Genomic DNA, 25348 nt, shown 5'->3' on the forward strand with positions numbered 1-25348 from the left:
TACATCTTCCCTCCCATCGTAAATGTACATCTTCCTCAAATGTGGAACAATCATAGCATCAAACTGTTTCATGAATTCCATTCCTAGCACAGCTTCGTAGTCATCTATCCGCACTATAGTGAAGTCGACCTTCCCTGTCCACTCACCAAGTGTTGTGTCCACCTTTTCAGCTACACCAAGAACATTGTCAGGAGGAGAATTGATTGTCTTCATTTGTGCCTTCACCGGTACAAATTTCAGCCCAATTCTTCTCGCAGTATCTTCACCCATGAAGTTGTGAGAGGCCCCACTATCCACCATAGTGAGTATATCAGCACCTCCAACCTTCATCCGAACATACTCCAGCTTGTTCCTCTCAGGATCCCTCCGAGAGACCACCTCTGTAGCAGCAGCAGCACCAAGTATCTGCATCATCCCCACAGAAGCTTCTTCATTCTTTGCATTAGATTGTGCAATCACAGCCACTTTCGGTCTAGAAGGACAATTCTTCACCGTATGTGGTCCAGCACATATCCAACACTTCAAGGCTTTCTTCGTCTTCGAATTATCATCTGATTTCGAAGCATCATCCTTCTTCTTATCTTTCGGCTTATCGGACTTCTTCTTCCTATCATCAGAAGTCTCATCATAATGCTCCACCAACCTATCCATAGCAGCAAAAGCTTCCTCAAGTGTTCTAATCCTCTGCCTCTTCACTTCATTGCGTGCCCAAGGCTTCAATCCAATAATGAAATTGAACACCTTGTCCCTCTTCGCCATGTCAGGAAGTTCCAGAACCGCACTTGCAAACTCCCGCTGATATGTCTGAAGGTTCCCTGTCTGCTTTATGAACTTAATTTTCATCCTTGCTTCCCACGTTTCATCCTGAGGACTGAAATGGGTCTGCAACGCTTTCTTCATCTCATCCCACGAAGTAATGTCACGCCCCTACACCTGCGGTAGTCTTTCAACCGCTTATAGCGAGGTGCGGCACTACCAACCGTTTTCTTTTCACCAATACTTACGATTGTAGACTACGCCTAACTTTCCATTTATCCTACTTAGTTTGTGTTTCGCAACCAAGTATTATTAATGTGTTCCTTTATACAAGTGAAGGAAGATATTTGGTGGGCGCCCAGTTTGTGCGACGACTTGGCACGGGTTCTTGGGTGACTCGGGTGAGCGCCCGCCCGTCGTGCAAGTGTGCACGGTATAACTTTTGAAGTGTTGAGATTGTGAACGGAGGTGCGACTCGGGCAGAGGCGCCCGTGTGTGGCGACTTGGAGGCGCACCCAAGTTGGGCAAACAACACGATCGTGCGATGAGGTGAACGAAGGGTTGGTGAGTCGTGCGACGACCGTGCGGAGGCGCCGACGAGCTGGGCAACCGAGTTTGCCGAAGTTGAAAATTGGCTAAGTGTAAATTTGGGGTTTCCCAAGATTTAACTTGTAAAGCTTTGTAAAATTGAAGATTGTATAATATATTGATTCGGGCAGACTCATATTGCAGGGAGTTGCCCCTCCCTTTATATTGTCGTGCATTTCTCTTGTATAATGTTGTTTATGTGAATGTTATGGGCTTTCACTTGTATAAAGGATAAAGAAATAATACTTGGTAATGAAAAATAAACTAAGTATGGAATGTTAGGCGTAGTCTACAATCGTAAGTATTGTTGAAAAGAAAACGATTGGTAGTGCTGCACCTCGCTATAAGCGATTGAAAGACTATCGCAGGTGTAGGGGCGTGACAGTTGGTATCAGAGCTGGTGAAATGCAGAGGGGACTTGCGGACAAAGCTGATCCCACTGCACTATCGTGACAGTTGGTATCAGAGCTGGTGAACTGAATCAAGGAGCTGATTCTACGAAGACCGAAGACTTGGCAGGGAGTTCAAGTTTTGCAGGTGACAGGTGGAATATCAGGGTGATTCAGGTGAATGGTGAAACAGGTTTAGCAGAGGTGAAGCATCGTGCTTGGACCAAGCTGAACGACAAGGCATGGCAGGTTTGGAAGAATGCGAAGGGAAGCTCTTGCTTACCTTATACAGGTTGAAGTGGATGAAAGAAGAGAACCCCCGGATTCGAGATAAGCTTGAGGTCTTGGAAAAGAATGTTGAAGACGAACTTCTTCAACTTGGTTGGACAATGGAGCAAGATGAAGTTGCAGATTGTGCCGACAAGGAAGAGGAAGTCATGATGATTGAAGATGTTGCAGATGTGACAACGATGGAGGATGAACTTGAGATTGATTAAGATGGACCAGGATTGTGCAGTTTGCAGACATGGATGGATGAGGATACTCATATGGAGGAGCCTCATGATGATGAAGTAAGTATTGATACTTGTGTTTCATTTGAGCATTTGATAGATGGACCGTATGCAGGGGAGGGAAAAATCAGTTTGTCGATGCTAGGGAGGATCTTACCATGGATGTCTATGATGAGACCTTGTATGGAGAAGCAAGGATTGTTGAGTGTTGCAGGAATTGTTCGGGTTGTTTGTGACCTTATGATAGAAGGTACAAAGGCCCGTGACAAGGGAGGAACATGATGATCATTGCAAAGGATTGGATCATGCTTTAGCCACATGAAGAATTGGCTAAGTGCCCGGCATGACTCATGGACAGATTGAGGAGGGCACACACTTGAGGTATGATGATACTTGGGTGGACTTCTCATGGTCGAGACCAAGAGCAAGTCTTGGTGGAACCTTTAGTGGGGGAGCTATGATGGAAGGGACTCATGATATGATGATGATATGGTTGGGTGACCGAGTTCACTAGACCGAAGATTGCAGACTTGGATGAGGATGACCAATTGTTGTGATGGGTCTACTTGGTTGGACTACATGGGCAACTTAGTCATGGACATCAGGTTGGAGACATGGAGCATGGCAGTCTTATGCAGGGACATTATGCAGGAGCACTTGTAGAGGTGTCACTTATGGGCATCCAATGAGGAGTGCCAAGGCAGGGATGTTGTGCAGGTAGATTTGCTGATGTGACATGGAGATGTTTTGATTATGAGCCGATGGAGAGGTTGTGCACTTATGTACAACAAGGCCATGGACTTGGATGGAGTTGTGAGCAGACTATGGAGCATTCCTACTACATGGAGAGCTGAGGCATCTTGTAGAGAACTTTGGGCCGAGACTTGTATGCTTGCTGAGATGTTGATTGGGGATGACTCATGGAGCTCATGATGACATGAGGTTGTGACTTTTAGGGACTTCATATATGGTGGACTTAGAGCTGATGCATTGAGGAGCTGAGGTCAGAGACTTTGATGCAGGATGGGGTGCATTTTCAAGTACATGTGTGGGAATGGCTTGAAAGAGTGACTTGATTTGGAGGATCGATACAAGACACTTTGGGGTGATGGAGTTACAATGATGATGATGCCTTGGTGGCAACACTTGGGCATGGGTTGAGCCGAGACTTGACCACTTTTGGACACATGGGAGTTGATTGATCTATGATCATGGGCAGCACATGGATAAATGAGACAGGTGTATACTTGTTTCCATGGCAGACTTGAGGGATGTCACATACAGATATGATGGAGGTTGCTTCATGGACTTGGATGTGGCAGATCGAGAGTCGGAGTTTGATGAGATGGTCTCTTCATATTGAGGAGGCACACATATGGATGATGATGTTGGGATAGATGTGGCTGATTTCATGCAGCACATTAGTACCAGACATCATGGACAACATGTTGCAGATGGGATGAGGACTACTTCATGGACTTGAGCATGGCTTACACTTGTATGGAGATGGATTCTTGATCAAGTTGAGGATGTGACGGGATGTTCTGAGAAACAATTGATGATGGCATGAGGATGTTCACTCTCATGGTTTTAGCGTGATAGTTGGACTGATCACCCGACTAGTTCAAACATGGGGTCCGAAAGTGTACAGAGATGTGTTAGCATTATGTTGGAGTATCATGGCAGCAGTTCACATGAGGACGACACATGATGAGGTCGACACGACAGGTTACAGGAAGCATGTAGCTTGGATGGAAGGACCAGCCTTCCACGATGGGGAGCAGCATGTGGAGATTGCGACAGGGTGGTCGATGGTCATGGATTGAGATGATTTCCGATGTATGACATACCGATGAGGTGTATACCTTGGTATGGTGATCTTGGTGACAGATGGTTGCCGGGACGAGACATGATGGAGACAGTGGTTCTACATATGTTGCAGAGATGGTTGCAGTATGTGGAGGAGTTGACATCATGGATGAGACAGATATTGATATTGGTCTTGGTGGATGGCTACCAGGATGGTATGTTGTCGAGGACGACAACGATTTCAGGTGGAGGAGGATGTAAGGACCTGCGGTTCTTACTACCACCGAGTGACAAGTTACGACCAGCACGCGCAAGGAAACATAAGGTTGAAGTGCGTAGATGGGATGAGCGACCACGTTTATACAATGATTAAGCGTGGGCACCCGTGAAGTGAAGCCGACGGTTGAAGAAATGATTGAGGGCATGGTCGATGGGCTGACCAACAACAAAGCATAGACAAACGCGTTGGTTTAATATGAAATAGAGGTTGGCCAAGGGATGGCACGACCATCCAAGGATCGTATATATTTTATACGAGTTGGAGCTCATTAACACAGCATCACTCATCACTCACACAACAAAAAAATCGCTCATGTAAAGGAGGTGCAGGTCTAAGTGCGTAGACGCAAAGAAGGAGGCCGCAGTTTTGGTGATGCGCTCGTTCTTGGGCGAGGCCGCACGGAGGTAGATCGCTTCTTGGTTTTGGGTGAAGGGTGCGGACAAGGTCGCCCGCCGGTGGGAGAAAGGCGTGCACAGAGTGTGTGGTGCCCGGGTGATGTGTAGGAGCTCCCAACGGTGAAACTTTGGTGGGCGCCCGGTTTGTGCGACAACTTGGCACGGGTTCTTGGGTGACTCGGGTGAGCGCCCACCCGTCGTGCAAGTGTGCACGGTATAACTTTTGAAGTGGTGAGATTGTGAACGGAGGTGCGACTCGGGCAAAGGCGCCCGTGTGTGGCGACTTGGAGGCGCACCCAAGTTGGGAAAACAACACGATCGTGCGATGCGGTGAACAAAGGGATGGTGAGTCGTGCGGAGGCGCCAACGAGCTGGGCAACCGAGTTTGGCGAAGTTGAAAATTAGCTAAGTGTAAATTTGGGGTTTCCCAAGATTTAACTTGTAAAGCTTTGTAAAATTGAAGATTGTATAATATATTGATTCGGGCAGACTCATATTGCAGGGAGTTGCCCCTCCCTTTATACTTTTGTGCATTTCTATTGTATAATGTTGTTTATGTGAATGTTATGGGCTTTCACTTGTATAAAGGATAAAGAAATAAGACATAAGACATTGGACACAAGATGTAGGCACATGCCAGGGGAAAACCCAGTCAAAGTAATTCTTTTTGATACTCTTCACACTAGACCAAGATCAGACCTTCCCTCCACACCAAGTCAGCCTTCCAAATCTTCGACCCCTTCTAGCAATTTCGACTAGGCAGCAACTTCCAGCAACATACTACTTCTGGCAACAACGAAACTTGGAATACTTCGATCTCCCAATATAGGGCACGAATCAAAGAGAGAGAGACTTCATTGTCTCCTTAGAATTCCACAAAGTTGCACTCACTTTGGCTTCCCGATAACAGACTTCGCACCTTTTCCCAGCTACAAGAGAGCTTCACACTTATGCCCAACAACAAGAGACTTTTGCACTTCTTCCCACCTATAAGAGAGTTCAAATTTGATGAGAGAATGATATTCCAAATGAATTCGATGGCCTTCATTTTATAGGCTTCTTGTGGGGTCGACTTGATCTTCTCTTAGGACGACATGGTGTGGAGGTTACAAAATTCATATTTGACTCAATACTTAACCTTTTGACATGATTCAAAAGCCCAAGAAGGGTCTCTTTGAATGTACAACAATTCTATAGACTCATAATAAATCTTAAAAGTCCTCAATGTGGACTTTGACATAAAACATGGTGACCGAAGCATGAAACCTATGCTTTAATAGGTTACAACAATAATAATAAAAATTATTTTCTTTATTCTTTTGACAAGTACATTACATAATGGTTTAAGTACATTATTGAAGCTCGAACATAGTTAAATTTTCCAACAACACCTTCAACTTGTCCTCCTTCAAACTGTCAGAGCTTTTCACGTTTGCACTCCCTTCTTCAATTGATCTTGGATTGTTTAACCAATCCTCTCAAAAATTGAGTTCTACTGTAAAATTATTTTCCACGCTAGTCTTCAACTTTGACTCCTCTGTCATGAAACTGGTTCCTTTTGTTCCAACATTATCATTATCATCTTCCATAGAAGAGTTGAATAGTTCATCTCTGGCATCTGCAAAAATTTGTTCAAGTAGGAGTTCCTCGACCTCGTCCATCTCTTTCAACAACTTCATTTCTTTATCAACCTGCAAAAACATGTTATTTGAATGTTGTTCATTATCTGCATGCACACACAAATTGTCAGTTTTAAAACCATAAAGCTTTACAGTGTCATTTGATGTCCTTGTCAACACTTCCTCATGTTGATCTTCAGTAATCCAATAGTACATTAAACTATTAATAAATCCTTCTTCCACATCCTTAGCTTCTTCTTCAGCAGTGTGCAAGCCTTGTTCATAGAAAATCAAATTATACTCAACTATTCTGAGTTATTCTCTCACTTTAACATGCATTCTCTGCCTCAACTCTTTCTGTATTGGAGGCCATCTCACTTTATTTTGTCTCATCAACCATCCATATTTTTTATTCTCTTAGTATCTTTATAGCATTTTTTTTTCAAAAAAATGGGTTGTAATTTCAACTCAACCATCTCTCTCTCGGATTCTTCACCACTCATCCTCTTTATATTAGTTTCCTAGTATTCCTTTCTCTTTGACTGTGACTCTTTCTTGAACCCATCATATGACCATTAGTAGTCATTTTGCCTTCTACTTCTTCCTCTTGTGAACTCTCCTTGTTCACCTGTGAGTTGCAACAAGCCTTCTTCCTCTCGTAGCAATTCTTGCACATGCTACCAATACCTCACTAAGCTTCCTCCCGAGCTCAACCTTTTGATATTTTTGGTTCCTTCTCTGGAACTTCTTCATCTCTTTCTCTTGACAATTCTACCCACACTCACTATGGAATTACCCTCTCTGACAACTTCTACCCAACTGTTGCTTGTTGGAAGTCACCCTTCTTCTTCTGGTTACCTGCAGTAGAACCTCTTCTCCTTCTCCAGAGCATGTTTTTTCCCAGCTTTCACACTGTTAGGTTGCTGTAATTTCCTCTACTCGATTCTCTCTTGTCATTTACTATCCTTGCTTCAACAATTTCATCATGTTGTTGGGATATGTCACAATCCTCCTTTCAATAACTCTACTTGTTATATGGCTTCCACCTGCAAACACAAATACTTATGACAAGAGTTTACACAAAACAAAACATTATAATATTTGTACCAAGATCCTCAATAATCTTCCTGTTGGTCTTCTCTTCCAAACCAATTTTCCTCCAAACACTCTGCTCAGAAGAATCTTGCCCAAGAGTGTATCATAATTTTCATCTCCCTGTTATGTCTCTGCATTGTTGCATCATAATGCAGACCTTCCTCTAAACTACTACAATATAATATCACTCTGCTTTCCTTTTCAAAAGCTTTGTATGTGCTAGGTCTTCCCCTATTATTGCAATCCTTCAATATCCTATCAAGACCTTTTCTAAATGATCTTGTCCTTTCAACAATTTTGCGCTCCTTGTTTCTTCTCTTACACTCCTATGTAGATAGCATTTCTATCTATTCCAACCTCTACAATTTCTAATTCAACTTCCTATTGGATGACAATTCTTCAAACAAACACCTTCCAATTCAAAACAAGATCTACTTTGTATCTAAATAACATCAGAGTTATTTTTTGCAATCAAACCTATCTTTCTGTTTCTCTAATAGCTTCAGTCTTTCGCTGGCTCTACTTTACTATTGCAATCTCCACTATTCTAAGAATATTTTGTCCTTGAAATATTCAAGGTGTCTCCTCAAGCCTCACCCTATAGTCATCAGTCTTCAAACACATATATAAATTTCATAACAAACAAATTTACCTTCTTTGAGATTCCTCTAGATCCGATTCTTCTATAACATTGTTTTCTGCTTTTGCATTCTTTGATTTTCATAGCATTCAAGCTCTGATACTGGATGATGCAAGTCCAAACTGAGCCTGCTTACAAAACCACATTTCCCATTATGTTTCCTATAAGGTGCTTCCTTCAAGCCCTGGTTATAGTCGCTTTTACAAGATTATAAATCCCTCACAGTGGAAGGATTTAAATAAATAGTGAGAAGAGTCGAAAGGGTATGTAAAACCACCGAGTTCAAAACTTATTCATATAGCCACTAGAGCCAAAACTTCCCATACATATATAATATGTGAAAACCCAAACTTTGGGTAAGAACTATCATGACCTCGATCTCTACATGTTAAAATAAGTGCGTGACTTGTCTCTACATATGTCTTATTATTAAACTTAGCCTCTTTTGCTAGAGCTTACACCCTTTCACAATACTCCAACACTGAAGCTCTCATTTAGCTCCTCTTGTGAATTGAACTAGGCTCTTCTTTTCCTCCTTTGAACCATGGCTTATAAAAGCCCAAACCCTACCAGCTTCAATTCGTTCAACTTATGGCCTAAAACCTTTGCGACTAGCCCACTCTTTCACGTTATCACGTCCACTGCATTGCGAACTCCACATAAGCCCGCTCTTGTTAGCCCGACACAATGAAGAGAGACGTTTATATCGGCCTCCAGGGTGGAATCCTTGAGCGTGGCCTACTCTGTTGTCTTATCGAGGCTATGTAAGCTGGACCAAAATAGCTCGACTCATCAATGGTTAATCATTACAAAACCCCCCGAGGTAAAACCTCTGAGCGGATCTACTGCGCCACGTTGCCTTCCACCTTTCTCTCCCTCTTATGCTCGATGCTTGGTAACGTCTGACTGCTAATTCAAATTACTTCTTGGCACGATGCTATGGGCTTTTGAGTGTTTTCTGTCTCAAGTTATGTTGACTAATGGTTTCAGGCTCCTTAAATGACAAACTTTGCCCAACACTTCCAATGCACTCTTCCTTCTTCTTTCCGGATTAAGACCTCCGTCCCAGTTCTGTTTCTTGATGTGAGAGTTCTGACAAAACTCAAGTTCTATTCCCTAACACCATTAATTGACGACTCCTGTCGCTGTTAAAAAGAAACTAAGTGTGCACCATCTTTGTACTCCTTGCTCTAGCTTGATTTTGTCTCTATTGACTTCTTTTGGTTATGCTTCCACTGCAACTCCAATCTTGCCTATGTCTCTTTCCATCTGCATTCTTTAATGTATACTCCTCTTTTTAAAACATTGTTCTCCCTTTGGTCTCACTCCTACTTCTACTGCTCTCTAATTTTTTAAACAACCATGTTATATACATAAACGAGCGTTGATCCTTCATGAGCTTAGTAATAATGGGACTGTAACTTTGCATTATTCAACTAAGCATAAGTACAAGGATAATCAATAAACTTCAATCCGCTCAACTGCTCAAACGAAGTACTTCTTCTATTAATAAATAAACTAACAATATTTACAATAGGCCTTCCCTGGCCTGATTACAACAATGAAGCCCTTCTCAACCTTATGGCCCTCTTTGGCCTTTGATCCTCTCGAATCCTTCTCCTCTATCACACCTCTACTCCCTACGCATTCTCATGAATTTCATTATATTTGTAGAAAAGATAATTTTGAACTAGAATTAGTTCAGATCCACAATTTCTTCAACAAATTCCTATCTTAGACTTCCTAGATCCACAAAATCCTCTCATGAGTTAAAATAATTCTAAAATCTCTCAAGTCCTCCAAAATACTCTTGAGATCTCTCCTAAAGAGTAGATATGGTTACATCAATCCTCACATAAATCATTTATGTACAATTATTCTATAAACTTAGGAAAACACATTAAATTAAACAACTTCACACATGTAGGGAACTAACTCCCTTGGTAATTGAAAAGACCCCTACTCTAGTCAAAATATATTTTGACTTGGAAGTTGAATGCTCCTGCATCAACAACCATAGCTATATAATAATATAATAATTAAAAATATATAATATAACAATAATACATAATAATATAATATGTCTTTAATAACTGTGATAATAATATAGAATTATATATAACATAATACTATAATAATAATAACAATCCAACATTATATAATGATCATATATTACATTTTAAGGTCACGACTAAGCCAGACACCAAATTGGTATATGAGACCCCCTTGTTTGTGGGACAGTGGACCCACCTTCAAATATAGATTTGACTACTAAACTCTATGAAGGCGTACATGCTCTACCTTGCTTTGGATTTGAACTTATGACCTCTTCGGAGGAAACACATGCTCTTAGCCATTAGGTCCACTAGTACACAATCTTTATTGAATATGCCTAATGGTTAAGAACATATATTTCCTCGTAGGAGGTCATAGGTTCAAATCTAGAGGTAGATAGGGTATGTACACCTCTATATATTTTAGTAGTCAAATTATTATGTGGAGGAGATCCCATGTTCCACAAACAATGAGGTCTCACACACCAATTTGACGTTTGGCTCGAATGTGACCCTACAAAATTAGATATTATAATTATAATATATCACATAAGTGAAAATTATTATTAATATATAATATTAATGAAAGTACAATAAATAAACAATAATAGATATCATAAAATAAATAATGGTAGTACCGGTAATATAAAATATTCCATATTTAGTATTTTAAAGAGATTTATCATATATTATGATGATCTCACCAATACCTTAACCAAGATAATGTGTGTATATAGTTAAATATTGTCAAATAAAAACTTGACACATGCTCATACTTTACTTTTGTATATTCAATTCATTGATTATTATTTTGCTCATATTTTTTTTTTAAATTCTATTGATTACTAAATTTCCAAGTCAACAAGTAGGTTTTTTTTTCTTATAAGGACTATTTAAAGCCAAATTTGCTATAATGTTTAACTATATAACGCATAGTCATATCTAGGTAAATTGCAATAGAAAGATATCAACAATACCATAGCTATTAAGAGTCCCTATAATTTATTGTGGCGCAAGGTAGAGGGAGGACTTGTAGAAACAACAAACAACTAGGCAAAAGCCTTGGCCCTTTGGAAATGAATCCAAATAAAGAAGAGTCAAAACATAAAAAGTACTTTTGTAATTAGTGACTCAATGGTTGTTATTCGGTAGATGTAAATAAACCCTTCCAAAGGAAATTCATATGAACATGATGATTCGTTGCATTCGAAATCTAATAGAAGGATTCAAAAGTGTCACGTTCTACCACTCCTTGAGATGGCTAAAAAGTATGGCATATTTAATGGGCCAAAAGGCCTGTAACCTATATTTTGAAATTAATTAGAGAAATTGTAGGGGTGGGGAACGGGGTGCATTTGAGGAAATTTGCTACTCCTCAACATTTTAAACCACTTAACCTTCTTAATGGTCCAATTAATATGCTTAGACAAGTGGGAGAACCACATGAACATGCATTCATATCTGTTCCTTGGGACTATCCACTATGCTTCTCAAACATTCTCTAAAGTATCACCTTCATGAAGGACGACAAGATGGGATGGCACAAAGTGCGTGGGTTTATGTTTGGATTTGGTGCAATACTTGAAAATCTTTTTATAGCCTTTAGATGGAGACTTGAGTTTCTATCTTAGATCTTTAATCCTATGTTTGGAATGAAATGCCACAAAGGGACTCTTCTAAACTAAGGTAGTGTTCAATTTTGATATTTCTTAAAATTATTACGAATGTTTAAAAGTGGAATTGAAATTCATAAAAAAATTGTAGCAAAGTCTAGTTTGTAGATATATTTTCACTTCTTCGTATTTTATTTATTTTTAATTTTATTGTGTCTTTAATGTTTTTTTTTAAGCTAGAATGCGTCAAATTAGTGGTAATTTACAAAGTGTACAAGCATGTAAGTTCGTCTCCGAACCTGGTTCAGATTAAACATGTTAAAAAATAGAAAAAACCCATCTAAACTTAAACTAGCACAATGTCAGTCCTAGGGAAGACCATCTGGCGAAGATTGGGAAACCAGATGGTCTCCCTGAGTGTTTTGTAGCAAAATTTTAACATTGAAAACATAATTAATATGCAAAAAAAGAGGAATTAGAGGAAATTCTTCTTGGCTCTCGAGGGCGCTCCTGTACATGTTGGAAGTTAGCTGCAGGGGTTGTCTCAACCTTCTGAGAACCGTGGTGCAACAATGATGGTATTTCCCATTCGACTGTCATTCTTCCAAAGCAGGTATCTGCGCCCCGTGGGAGTGTCTCTTCCCTCGACATGTCAATAGTTGATGCCTTGCTACTAGTGGCTCGCTTCTTCCCAACATTTTTCAGTAGTCCTGGTTTTTCTATGGTCCTCTCCTCCCTTTTTGCTAGCTCTTGCTTCTTAGGACTAGGAGGTTAAGCACCATGAAGATCTGAGTTTGGGGGACTTGGAGAGGGAGAACCCAAGTTGTTCGGAGAATTGGAAGGTGCGAGAGGCACTCCAGCTAGGAGACATAGAGTAGACCTTGCTTGGACAAGGTGGAAGCCTAAGTCAATGATACAATTCTATGTCACCCTCAAAATATCTTCCTGGTCTCTCAGATGCCTTCCAAGCATATTTCACAACTTCCAATTACTATCACATGTATTTCCAATTTCTTATGCTTCCATCTCAACAACCATTCGTTTGATACGAAGTGGAAGGTCCTCATCAAATCTAAGAGCTCCTGGTATGTGCCATGGAGGCTAAGGATGACAACCTCTTCTGCCTAGGTTGACCCTGCTCACGGACCATGGCAACAAGACATAAGTTTCCTTCATTGTTACAACTTACTGCTCAACTTCACAACGCTCTCAACACTAAAATGGTTGATTGAAGGACCCCAACGAAATTAACGGAAACTCCTATTTCCAACCCCATAGAAAAGTAAATGCTGCCTGACATGCGAGGCAAATAGCTTTCGCCCTCTCTCTCCACGCTGCTATCTCGATTCGCGTGCTGTCTCTCCACGCTGCTATCTTGCTGCTATCTCGATTCGCGTGCTGTCACTTAGAGGGCGAAAGCTATTTGCCTCGCATGTCAGGCAGCGTTTACTTTTCTATGGGGTTGGAAATAGGAGTTTCCCGAAATTAACCCTTGTATCTCTTCCCAATGCAACATTGATTGCAAATGCTCTATTATCCAAACACCCTACCTTGAGCATGGAATGTGGCAGGTGGTGATTGCAAGTGAGATATATTGCCATTCTCACACCATTAATGCTTTCGATTGACCTGTCACGAATGCCTTAATTTCCTCTGATCTCGGTTTGTACGCTAGACTCTACGCTCGACTCTGAGGTATTAAGTCTTTAATGTTGTTGGAATTTACTAATGTATATAAATTCAAAATTTATACTTTATATACTTCTACATGCACATAATAATGTAAACTAACATATAATATACATAATAATGCAAATTGCACAATTCCAAAAATCTCGTCTACTTGCACATTTTCACACCGAAGGCGTTTACTCTGCGGGCTTGGGGTGAGCGGACACTGTTCACCCCAACCAATAAGAGGCCCTCAATTTCGTCCTCCTTGCACCTATTAAAAATTGACACATGGATATTTATCATTTCCCTGGTTCTTATTCGTTTTCTTCTCCCGCCGGAAGGTCTTCTTGCGTTGACTTCAGGTTTGAAGGCGCTAACGTCCACGAGTTTCCACAAAAGGTGATGTTGCATGTGTTTTAGACTCCAATCACTCGGTTGCTTGGGTTTTTATAAGGCCTCTCAGTAAACCAGGAATGCATGCCTGGACGAAGAGAATGAAGGAGCATATCTCGCACGCAAATCAGAAGACAACTTTAGAAGTTGAACCAGAGAGTCATTGAAGGCCCAACTTCCCTTCGCCTGATTTTATATCCAGAGTCCATAGTTTCAAACACAGTTGATCCCTTTACCTCTTTAATGTTTTGGTATTGTGATGGAATATGAGTTGTTGATCTTAAGAGGCAGAAGGAAGTTCAATCGGTAGCGATACCTACCTTTTCGTTTTCACCTTCAAACCATTCGACGGGATGAGAGGTGGGCCGTCAAACCCAATGAAATAGCAATTTGAAATCTAACAGACAGATTCCAATTAACACATTAACCATTTTCCTTTCCTTTATGTTGGTAACAAGTTCACAACTTCTTACCATATGTGACAAGTAAACAAATGACGAGCATTTTACCCGTCAAAGTCTATCCCCTGCCCCCAGGCAATGCAGTCTGCCACTAGATGAACAAGGAAACGTGACGAGCACACAATGATAAAGTTATGTCGCGCGACACAGAATATGTCATCATTCAACTTAGTTGAGGAATGTTTGTGGAAATAAAGTGGTCATACTGACAACATCTATGATGCCTTCAAACAATAATCTCCAATTACTCAAAATTCAAATAAAACACCATCAGACACTGCACTAAATTGTCCACCATGACAAAACCCAAAAATTCGAAGCATTGGATAACACAAGTTGAGAAACAAAAGAATTAACCAGATAGGGATAAAATTTGATGAAAATGCAAAAATGGTGAACCCTTTTAGCGTCAGATCTGTCTAAATCATTGCAGGTTTAGAACTTACAGAACTCTGATTATTTTTCAATCATTTCAATGATAAGGACAATGTTCCTAAAATACATAAAATTGACCAAAAAAGTTTCTCAAAAATGTATACTCGAGGTTTTATCCCACGCTTAGTATATTTGTCTGAGAAAGATTCCCAAAATGGATGGCACAAGGCCCGCGCTGATGTGGTGGGAAATTGGCATCCCTTTAGGCTTATGCACAGTAGGCATTTGTGTACTCTTTGGTCTTTTAATGTTGGTTGCGAGCATAGTTACCAAATTCGCAAAAGGTTCAAAAATTCGTTAATTTGATTCGAATAACGAATATTTGTATAAAATTTGGTTCAGTTCCTGTATAGATTTGTTCATTAGGCACCTTGTTAAAGAAAACAATATTTCGTAACTTACAATGTTTTCGATGGAGTTAAGAGCGGGTGCACCATGGTCAATAGTGTTGGCTTGGATTGGTCGGAGTTGAAATGTTAATATGCTTGGGCTTGGTTTAGTTTTACTCTTGAGTCCTAGCCTCTTTGGAAAATATAGCTTTGCTCAGGGTTGGTTTACGTAGAATACCAAGGCCATTAGTTTTTAAACATATATAAATAACTGCCACCATCTTAAAAGAAAAGGAGATAAAAATAATTGTGAAATAGGAAAAAAATTACTTATCAATTTTATCATTACTTTAGAAGGTTGGAAAGTCAAGAAAGTAGAGAAAGAGAAAATTTGTAAAGTGAACTAAGATTTATTTTCAAAATATCTCTAGAATGTGTATTTATTTATTAAGTAAGTTTTTTGGACAAAAAAGTTTTAAAACTAAGTAACTAGGTTAGATTTAAGTTTTGAAATAAGGTTCGGCAGAAAAGACGAAGCGATGTTTTTTTTTTAATTATATATGTAAGGTTGTTAAAGTTATATTATTTAGAATTATTAGAAATTATTCAAAAATTTAGAATGAATGAGGGAAAAAATTAAGAGAAAACATTATTGTTAGAGGGAAAAAGATATCTCTCTCTCTCTCAGATGTATACTATCGATTTTTTTCTGAATTGAAATTTTTTCATCCGAATTTTTATAGTATCATATTGAATTCGAATTCAAACTTGGTAACTATGGTTGCAAGTAGTTTGAGAGTGCATGACTGCCATTCATTGGGCGATGGCCAATTTGCCACTGTTGAGGTATCAAGCGAAAAGATAATGTTGGCTCAAAATCCCCATAAAATCAAGCATTCTACTCGAGCAAGAGATAAAGATCCCACTCAAGGGTATAGGTTCAAAGAAAGCAGTCGTCAAATAAAGTCCGGTGGAAACTGAATTTCGCATAGAAATCCAGGGAAAAAAATGCCATCGTAGCATAATTTGAATTATTGGATCCGCCTTGCTGCAAAACAAAATGCATTTGAAACCATGGAAGCCATGAAATCATCAACGGATAAAATTCACAATTTACAATGCTCATTGGGAAAAATTATCTATGAATGCACAATTTAAAATGCTCGTTGGGAAAAGTTAATCGTGAATGCATGATCAAGAATCTAGACATAACTTTGATAGAAAAATGCAATAGATGGGAAAAGAATGGAAAAGAAACAATCCCGATGGTTCCTCCAACCCCGCCCCCGTTGCCCTTGCGAGAAACTCGAACTACTCAAACAACGAGGCTCACGAAAACCTCACAAAGTCCAGTCTTGAGCTTTCAACGTACCTTTGCACCTCTTAATGCAATTGCTAGTTCTATAACCATTTAATTTACTTTTATATAAATTCTTTCATATAAACTTATGTGAATTATAATTACGTCGATATGCGTTTTCTTTGCTGGCTTGGGGTGGGCAAACACTGTTCACCCCAGCCAATGGGAGAGCTTGATTTTCGCCCTTCCATAAAATTAAATTTTGACATGTGTTCAATCTCTCCATCTAATAAAAATTGCCATAGGGCCTTCTGCCAATGTTCTCCCCATGCTGCCTCTGACGATTCTGTACTCACGCCATATTCTCCCCATACTGCCTCTGACAGTTCTGTACTCACGCCATCCTCCGCCATACCTATTTCTGCAGCATTGCGTATGGCACAAACTTGGTCACAAATAGGGTATGCTATATGTTATGTATGGCTTGTGGGGGTGGCTGGGGCAGATGAATGGTTCTCCTTCCTTCTTAGAATGACTGTATTTCCTGCCTTTCTCTTTCAGGAACCTGTAGTGTTCACACCATCCTCGATAGGCTGGTTCCATTACCTTAACTTTAAGAGTGAATGAACGGAAGGCCGCGAGGGAGGAGGGAGTTTAAGAGAAGTTGGTCGGTACCTCTTACAAGAAACAACAATGGCGAAACATATGAGCAAGAAGTGAAAGTTTGTCGCAGATGGTGTGTTTTTTGCTGAGTTGAACGAAGTCCTTACTCGCGAGCTTGTGGAGGATGGATACTCTAGCGTGGAGGTCCGTGTGACTCCTATGCAGACGAAGATCATCATTCAGGCGACTCATACCCAGAATGTTCTTGGCGAGAAAGGGAGGAGAATCAAGGAGTTGACATCTGTTGTTCAGAAAAGATTCAATTTTCCCGTGGGCACTATCGAGCTTTATGCCGAGAAGGTGAACAACAGAGGGCTTTGTGCAATTGCTCAAGCTGAATCTTTGCACTACAAGCTGCTCGGAGGTCTTGCAGTTCGAAGAGCTTGCTATGGAGTGTTGCAGTTTATCATGGAAAGTGGTGCTAAGGGTTGTGAAGTTATTGTTAGTGGAAAACTTAGGGCACAATGTGCCAATGAAATTCAAAGATGGCTACATGATTTCTTCTGGTCAACCTATTAATGAATACATTGATTGGGTAGTGAGGCAGGTTTTGTTGACACAGGGTGTTCCTGGAATTAAAGTGAAGATCATGTTGGATTGGGATCCTAATGGCAAGCAAGGGCCAACAAAACCATTGCCTCACTTGGTTACCATCCACACTCCCAAGGATGAGGACGATTTCTCTGCCAAGCCAATCATTAGGAATGAAGTTGAAATATTGGCTTAGGCTTTCCCCCTATTAATTTGCATCGGTCCTCTGCTTTTATTAGATAAAACAAAATAGGGAAGTTATTATGTCTTTTCCTAACGGTGTTGTGGGTAAAGATATCGTGAGATCATTGGCAGGTATAGTTCTTTAGCTTAAAATGTTAACTTGAAGTTGTCGATTATGCAGAATCTTTGAGCTTTTTGTATTAAAAAAAATACATGTTGAGATAGAGATCTTGGTATGCAGGGGAACATCTATGGAGACTTATGGATGAAGGCGCCTAGTCCAAAGGCTAAGGGAACATTACAATTGAGCGAAGGGAACATTAGAATTGAGATAAGGAGTTGGAACAATTGAGTATACCAGTTTACTAAAAAAAGAGGGACCAAGAAGACCCTTTGAATGAGGAGGGGAACGTGGGTTAATATAAGTGCCGAGATCTACCCTAAACCTCACACTCGGAACATCATCTGCATATTCAAATTACAAATCTTGAAACCAGAAAGCAAAGCTTGATTTTACATCTATGACTCAGATCCTCACTCTTTGTTCGAGGTACCATAACTTGCAGTCTTCCGGAGTGAGGATCTGGATGGCGATTTAGAAGCATGGTTATTTTTTCTAGGTTAGATCCTCATGTTTTATTTTATTTTATTTTTACGAAGGTTTGAGCGATGACTTGTTTATCACTGGTGTTTTTTTTAATTTCTTGTTAATGTACACTTTTTATTTTTGCAACAGGTATTAATACTTGTGTGGCTTTCCTTATAGAAACAACCAAGGGTTCACGCTGAATCCAGGTTCATTTGACTATCACTTTTGGTTTTAATGGGCGTAAAAGCTTGTCATTTACCAACCCCCTTTAGGTAATTCAAATGTCAAACCCTAGGTCGGGATTCACTTTCAATACCAGTACTCATTTTCTCATTCTTGATTTATTGTTCTTTTTTTGTGATTACAGGGTAGGACTGCGTGGTGAACTTGCTCCAGAAGATCCAAGGGTACAACTCAATTTTCACGTTGTACATCATCACATCGCAATTATCAAAACTCGTGATTTGCAGGAAACTAATTAATTATGAACACCATATAGCACTTAGAAACATTTAACATTGTGAATAGCAAAAAGGCCTTACTAAGCTAGAACCAAAAACTTTATTACAAGAAGATCCGGGGCTATGATACACAATTTTCTCATAGTAAGTTAATATTTTGCAATCATCAAAGTTGTGACTTGAACTAAAGAAGTAAGGCATACTTTTCATAAAGGTAGTGTCAAAAATACTTTTTCTTCCATTTTACATATCAAATGTTTGATTTGAATTCAAATTGGGCGACATTTGGAATTGGATTGGACTGATCCAAAATCGGATTTATAAAAATTCGGAGACAAAAGGCAACTGAAGGAAAAAATGACCGAGACCAAAAGGCAATAGAAATCCATGAAGAAGATTAAAGCAGAATTGATGCAGCCAATTAAAAACCTCACCAACTATATGGCACTTCACATATTTAATAGTTTAAATACCAAAAGCCCCCAACTAAGCCAAAACTAAAGACTTCAGTTCAGGAAGATCCAATGCTACAATACAATCTTCACAGTGTACATAATTATATTGCAATTATCATAACTCATGATTTGCATGAAGTACTAAATTATGAACACCATATGGCACTAAACACATTTAACACTGTAAACAGTAAGAATGAAAACTTCATTACAAGATGGGCTATGATACAATTTCACGTCGTAAATCAATATTTTGCAATTATCAGAAATCACGACTTGCACTAAAGAATTTTAGCATGAATTTCCTGAGGTGGTGTCCAAAATACTTTTTCTTTCATTTTATATATCAAATGTTTGATTTGAATTCAAATTGGATGACTATTGGAACTGAACATATCCAAAATCCAATCCATTGAATTTTTGTGACAGAAGGCAAAATGACCAAGCCCAAAAGGCAAGTGAAACCCATGAAGAAGACTTAGAGCTGAATTGATCGAATGTATACTCAGATGGCTAAAAAAATATATTAAGACTTCAAATGGATAAGTTGCCTAGGTTTGGGCAAAAAACAATGAGGAATGGTCATTTATGGTTGTCTTCATTATTTAGAGAATTGACTACCCATCATGCAAGCTCTTGCTTCTGATCACAAAACACCCATAATCACTCCTGTAAACTTGTCCATATAGAATATATTTATCCATATCTGGCCATATTCTCAAATGCCAGGGAATAATTGGTGCACGGGGGTTGCCATCGTACATTGCATTTTCGATGGAAAGGGTTGCAGGTTTTGTTGTCAACTGTTTGGTTGAAGGCTTTCATGAAGATTTTTCCTCATAGATTTAAAATGAAACAAACAACTTTGACATCATGAATGGACCACCATAGATAATGGATTCACCTTGGAGCTCACTCTAACAACCTTAGGATCAAGCATCAATAGATGCCATACCATCTGCAATGGACTTTCTGAAGACTGATCGAGATGAAGAATGAGATGATCCTCATCGATACTAATGTTTCTGGCATATAAGCATAACAAAATAGAGAGAAAGAAGGCCAGGTGTTGATTGATCAACACATCAACATTCCATGTTGGTGCTCTAATATCTGCCATGATAACACGTGTGCACCACCAAATACGAATGGTTTTCCACTGCACTTGAATGAAGTCACATCTTTGTTTGTTGGGAAGCCAATAGCAGGTGTCACCACCTTATTTGATTTCCAAGCGAATTACATCAATAACCACTGTTGATCAAATCCGTTAATGATGGCCTCTGTAACATTTCATTTGAATGATCTTTCTGGTAGATACAACAAATAGAAAGAGTAACAATCTTCATCAATTTCCTTGTCATTGACAGACAAAAAATTGGATTGGTAATGGAATCTTTTGGGGATTCTTGATTGTGTAGTAACAATCAAAGCCCGGTGAAGGCCAAAACATACATACAACTAACATGTATGACTGACAATGATACTGCCAATAGAACCGATGGACAAAGGTGAAAGAGAACCCAGTTGCAAAGAACCCATTTATGATGATAACTCCAGATATTTTTGATGATGACTCTGCATGAAAGTGTTGACCTCCTTCTATGTTTCCCTAAGTTCCAGAATATGGGTTATGGTACCCAGTGCACACCAATCCTTGACCTGAATTTCTTCCCTATGCTTTCTATACACACCATTTTTTTTGTAAGCTAGCTCTCAATTTGTATTAATTAAAGAAGAAATTATACATAGTCAAAAGTTGTTGGGCTACCACCAGGGGAACTAGATTAGCAACAAAATAAAAAAAATAAATTATTCATTAATGTCTAAGCCATAACATCATCCATAAAATAATACAAATATCAACTATAGACCAAAATATAACTACTATCTTGAAATATATTGCTATATGTAGGGATGCTACCAAAAAAGAAACGTAATGCCTTGAGAGCTATGCGAGATATGCGAGAAGATCACACAACATAGAAGATGGCCATCAAATTGTCACACCATGCATGATGTTGCTAAGGTTTTATAGTCATTATTGTTAGCTGCTAAACAAGCTCCAAGTAGCAGAGTAAACCAACTAGCACCCAGTAACAACTACAAGAGATACTTGGATGAGTATGCAGAAGGCTACCATAAAGATGTTAAAGGCACCAACACGAGCAACAACACTTTTGATGGGCAATTATTTGTGAGATTTGGTGAGGTTATTTTGTAGAACATTGTTTGACAGAAAAACCCTTGGATTGAGCTCATGATAAAAAATACCCAAATGTTGAATTCTACCTTTAGTGTTGTCATTTCATCAAAAACTCAACTTTTATAGTTTTGGGTTTTTAACAAAGTTGGCTGTTGGAAGTCTGCACTTGTTAATAGAAGATGACAGTGCCAAATAAACAACCCATATATGGAAAAATGGAAGATGGCTTGTAATTTGAGTTTCTTGTGAATTTTCATGGTCCAAACCCACTAAGATCGTTTGAATGACTTGACATATCATTTATTGAAGGGTTGGAATTATTAGTTACACATAGGTATTTTTAGAAATTCCAAATACTTGGTTTTTTTTTGTTTAATCCTTTTTGGAAATGCCAAATAATTTAACTAAGACTAGCATAGGGAGAAACATTGTAAGTTGTTTACTATGTAACCGAGGAAAAAAATGAAAGATGGCAAGAATTGAGCCAAGTCTCTTTAATAGAATTCACTATTCGAATTCCTAATTAGTATTTTGGAGCCTCGCCTTCGAACAATTATACACGGGGAATTTGAAGTTGGCCAACTTTAGAATCCTTCAAATGTCTCTCATATTACGGTTACAATATATGGATAATCACAAGGGCATTTACCTTGGGCCAGAAGATCTGACAATGCAAGGCATTATAATTCCAAGCCTCAAGATACCGATTTTATCTTTCATTATCGATGGAGGAGTGGCATAAAAAACTACATAACAACACTAGTCGATATGAGTTAACCCATTTGCCAAGCCCTTATTCATATGTCAAGGGTGACTTTGTAAGATTTGTTCAAAGCCCTATTTCAGGAGTGATAAAAAAGATAGTCTTATCTGTGACTTGGTAACCTATTATGGCATAAACCTATAATCTTCCATTGCAACTTTATAAAGGTAGATCTCAAATTTTCCCGATTAGTGTTTTGTCCCATGAATTGCTAAGTTTTTGCAATTTATTTTAGAACATTCTTGGTTACCAAAGAAGCAATTGGAACAAATGCCATTTTGCATTAGGTCATCATTGAAGCACTTCTTGAATCTGTAGGAAAGAAGCTCATCTGTTGTGTATCTTCAAGAAATTAAATTCCAGACTTTCTTGACTTGATGATGTTATAGATATAGTTACTCCCATTACCAGTAATAAACTAGTTTTAGTAATCAAGGAATCAACCAAAAAACTTGTTCTTAATCATGCTGATGAAGTCTACCATGTATATGTTGTTGGCAATTTGGATGTCGCAAAACACATCATTGTGGATGTAATGCCAAACTATTCCGCTACTTGCAATGCCATGCCATGGATACACCTCTTATAGATGAAGAGTTAGTGAAGAGTGGGAACTTGATGAAGTCATGAATTGAGCAAAACATAATTATAGAAAATCTATGTGATAGGGTGCATGCCAACATTTCCATATATGTCTTTTTCCACTTTCGTCTCGCTATTTCAACAAATTTAATTTCTAAGTCTTTACTTGCTTGATTCATTGTCTTCCCTATTATTTTGTGGTTATCTCTATCTCTATGAGGGCATCTGATTGCCTCGACAACTCGCCAGATTTTGATAACACAATGATGTCCCACATGCAACCCTCTGCTTTACCAAATCCTTTTGATTTCTCCCACCCCTTATCCCCTGATTTCTCATGCCTTTCACGTCCACATCCTTGTTTACTATAGCGCTACCTCTACGTCACTCTACATTCATTTATACTTTTATCAATGTGTCTTATAGCACTACCTCTACATCACTCTACATTCATCTATACTTCACGTGTCTTTACACCTTTTGATACAAATGCTAATTTACTTATATATAAATTCTTTCATATAAACTTTATATAAATTCTAAAGATGATACAAATTTGACTATATCACAATATATCTATCTATACATGGAATATTCAAGATAACACCACCCATATATATATATAACAAATAATTACACTTTATGCATTTCAAAGTTGACGTTATCTGATTTTTATCCTCCACTTATGTTCACATCAACCTCTCATACGTATCCATGACATCAACTCCAATGATTATAGGATTAAAATCGAAATTTAATTATTATATTTTAAATAATAAATATTATTTTATTTATATTTTAATTAGTGTTTAAAATAAAAAATACTACAGTGATTTTGTGAACCCAAAAAACCGTTCTTCGCAATAAAAATGGATGAATATTTAATAAATTTGTTCAAAAATAAAATTCCCCCTTATTAAAATTCTCATGAAACATTAAAAAAATGTTTTTATAAATTTTACTTCATTCCAATTAAACTAAAATCATAAAAAAATATGAAATGAAAAATCAATTAATAATAACTTTCCCGGTTAACATATTGAACCACCAACCAAAAGAAAGTTTAATAAAACTAATCCTACCGCTCTACTAATCATAATGTAGAATATCCTACTTACTCGTGTATTTGGCTCTTCTGCGTTGAAGATCCTCTTCTTTTGGTTGCGCACGTTTGGAAAATTCATATCCTGCTCACATGAAGCTCTCCGCCTAACGTCAAGCCGTCACGGGTCGAGTTGGCATAGCCAAATCTGCTCAGAGAAACTACCCTTCTTGCCCCCAAATAACAAAAATTTAACCCATACTGTGTAAATTTTATCCATAAGAATTCAATCGTCAATCCAACTTCTCCTGGTAGGTACAGAAGGGAAGAGCAGGGCCGAGAAAAGAAGAAACAATGGCGTTCCCAGCTCCCGCACTTACGCTCCCTGGGCAGCTAAACTCGCAGGTCTCCTCCTCTGCAGCTCCCAAGTTCTTACCCTCGTACGGTCTTTCGAACCGATCGCCGGGCAGAAATAAATGCAAAAGGCGCATGAATATCAAGGTCAGGGTTTCGATGGCTCCTGAAGCAGATGCGGGCGAAGCTCCTCCTTCTTCGCAACTGATATTTGGAGGCGAGAAGCAGCTTTCGGGGCCCGAGAAAGTTTTCGAAAGTCTGTCTGCCCCTGCGAGATACGGGGTTTGTGCTGTCATAGTGGCGGGAGCACTGGCAGCAGGATACGCCGTGGGAGCCACTACTAAAGGCACGAGAACCGCTGCATTCGGGGGCGCTCTGGCTCTTGGAGTGGCAGGCGGAGCCACTGCTTATGCTTTGAACTCCACAGCTCCCAGGATCGCCGCCGCTGCTCTGCACAATAAGGTCGTCAAATGCGATGATCCTACCTCTCTTAACAGGGAAGAGATTGACTCCCTACTTCATAAGTAAGCAACCTCTTCGATAATCAAATTCTTCTTCCCCTTATTGTTTTAATTCTTTTTTTTTAATAATAATTCTCATTGTCCCATGATGAATCAAAATCGCTTTACCATAGTCTTTACCCCAACATAGCATAATCTTTGTTCCAGGCCCTTTTGCCTAAATTAATTGGCAGTAAAAATAAGCACGAAGAAGCCCATGCTAGTTAATATCAATTTTTGCCATGTCTAGTTTATTCGCAGTACTGCCTTGGGCAAAGTCCTCAAGATTTCCGCATTTACTTTGGGGAAATTGCTAGCCACATCATTAGTATAATTTGGAAGAAAATCATTCCTTTGTCAGTATAAGATAATTTTGAACACCCATTGTAATGACAACGTTGGAGTGTGTCAGCAATTCCTAAATCAATACTTAAGCATAAACTATATGTCTAACTAGAAGCAGAGAAGATGTAAGCACATTGTAATTACGACGTCGAAGTGCGTAAGCAATTCCTAAATCAATACTCAACGCATGAAGTGTGTAAGCAATTCCTAAATCAATACTTAAAGCATAAACTGTGCGTCCAACTAGAATCAGAGATGATATAAAAGAAGGTGCAAGTAAAAATAAGTCTCAGTGCTAAACAGAGGAGACGATGTCAAAGTCTGCTGAAACT

At 39.0% G+C, this 25348-nt stretch overlaps 1 protein-coding gene and 1 pseudogene across 1 annotated transcript in view; both read left to right on the forward strand.

Annotated features, from left to right (window-relative positions):
- The first annotated feature begins 17035 nt into the window (after positions 1–17035).
- LOC149180044 (small ribosomal subunit protein uS3z pseudogene) lies at positions 17036–17732 on the forward strand (annotated as a pseudogene).
- Positions 17733–23933: 6201 nt separating this feature from the next.
- The window catches only part of LOC149180045 (protein TIC110, chloroplastic-like), a 207922-nt gene continuing 206507 nt past the window's right edge, over positions 23934–25348 (forward strand). The window contains exon 1 of the mRNA XM_089415874.1: positions 23934–24695. Coding sequence (XP_089272000.1) covers positions 24172–24695 — 524 coding nt within the window. The 5' untranslated portion in view covers positions 23934–24171. The remainder of the gene's footprint in view (positions 24696–25348) is intronic.

The sequence above is a fragment of the Pinus tabuliformis genome, chromosome 3_2 (genome assembly GCF_031772625.1).
Source record: "Pinus tabuliformis cultivar Carrire ecotype Pingquan chromosome 3_2, CPIR1, whole genome shotgun sequence".
Taxonomy (NCBI): Eukaryota; Viridiplantae; Streptophyta; class Pinopsida; order Pinales; family Pinaceae; genus Pinus; species Pinus tabuliformis.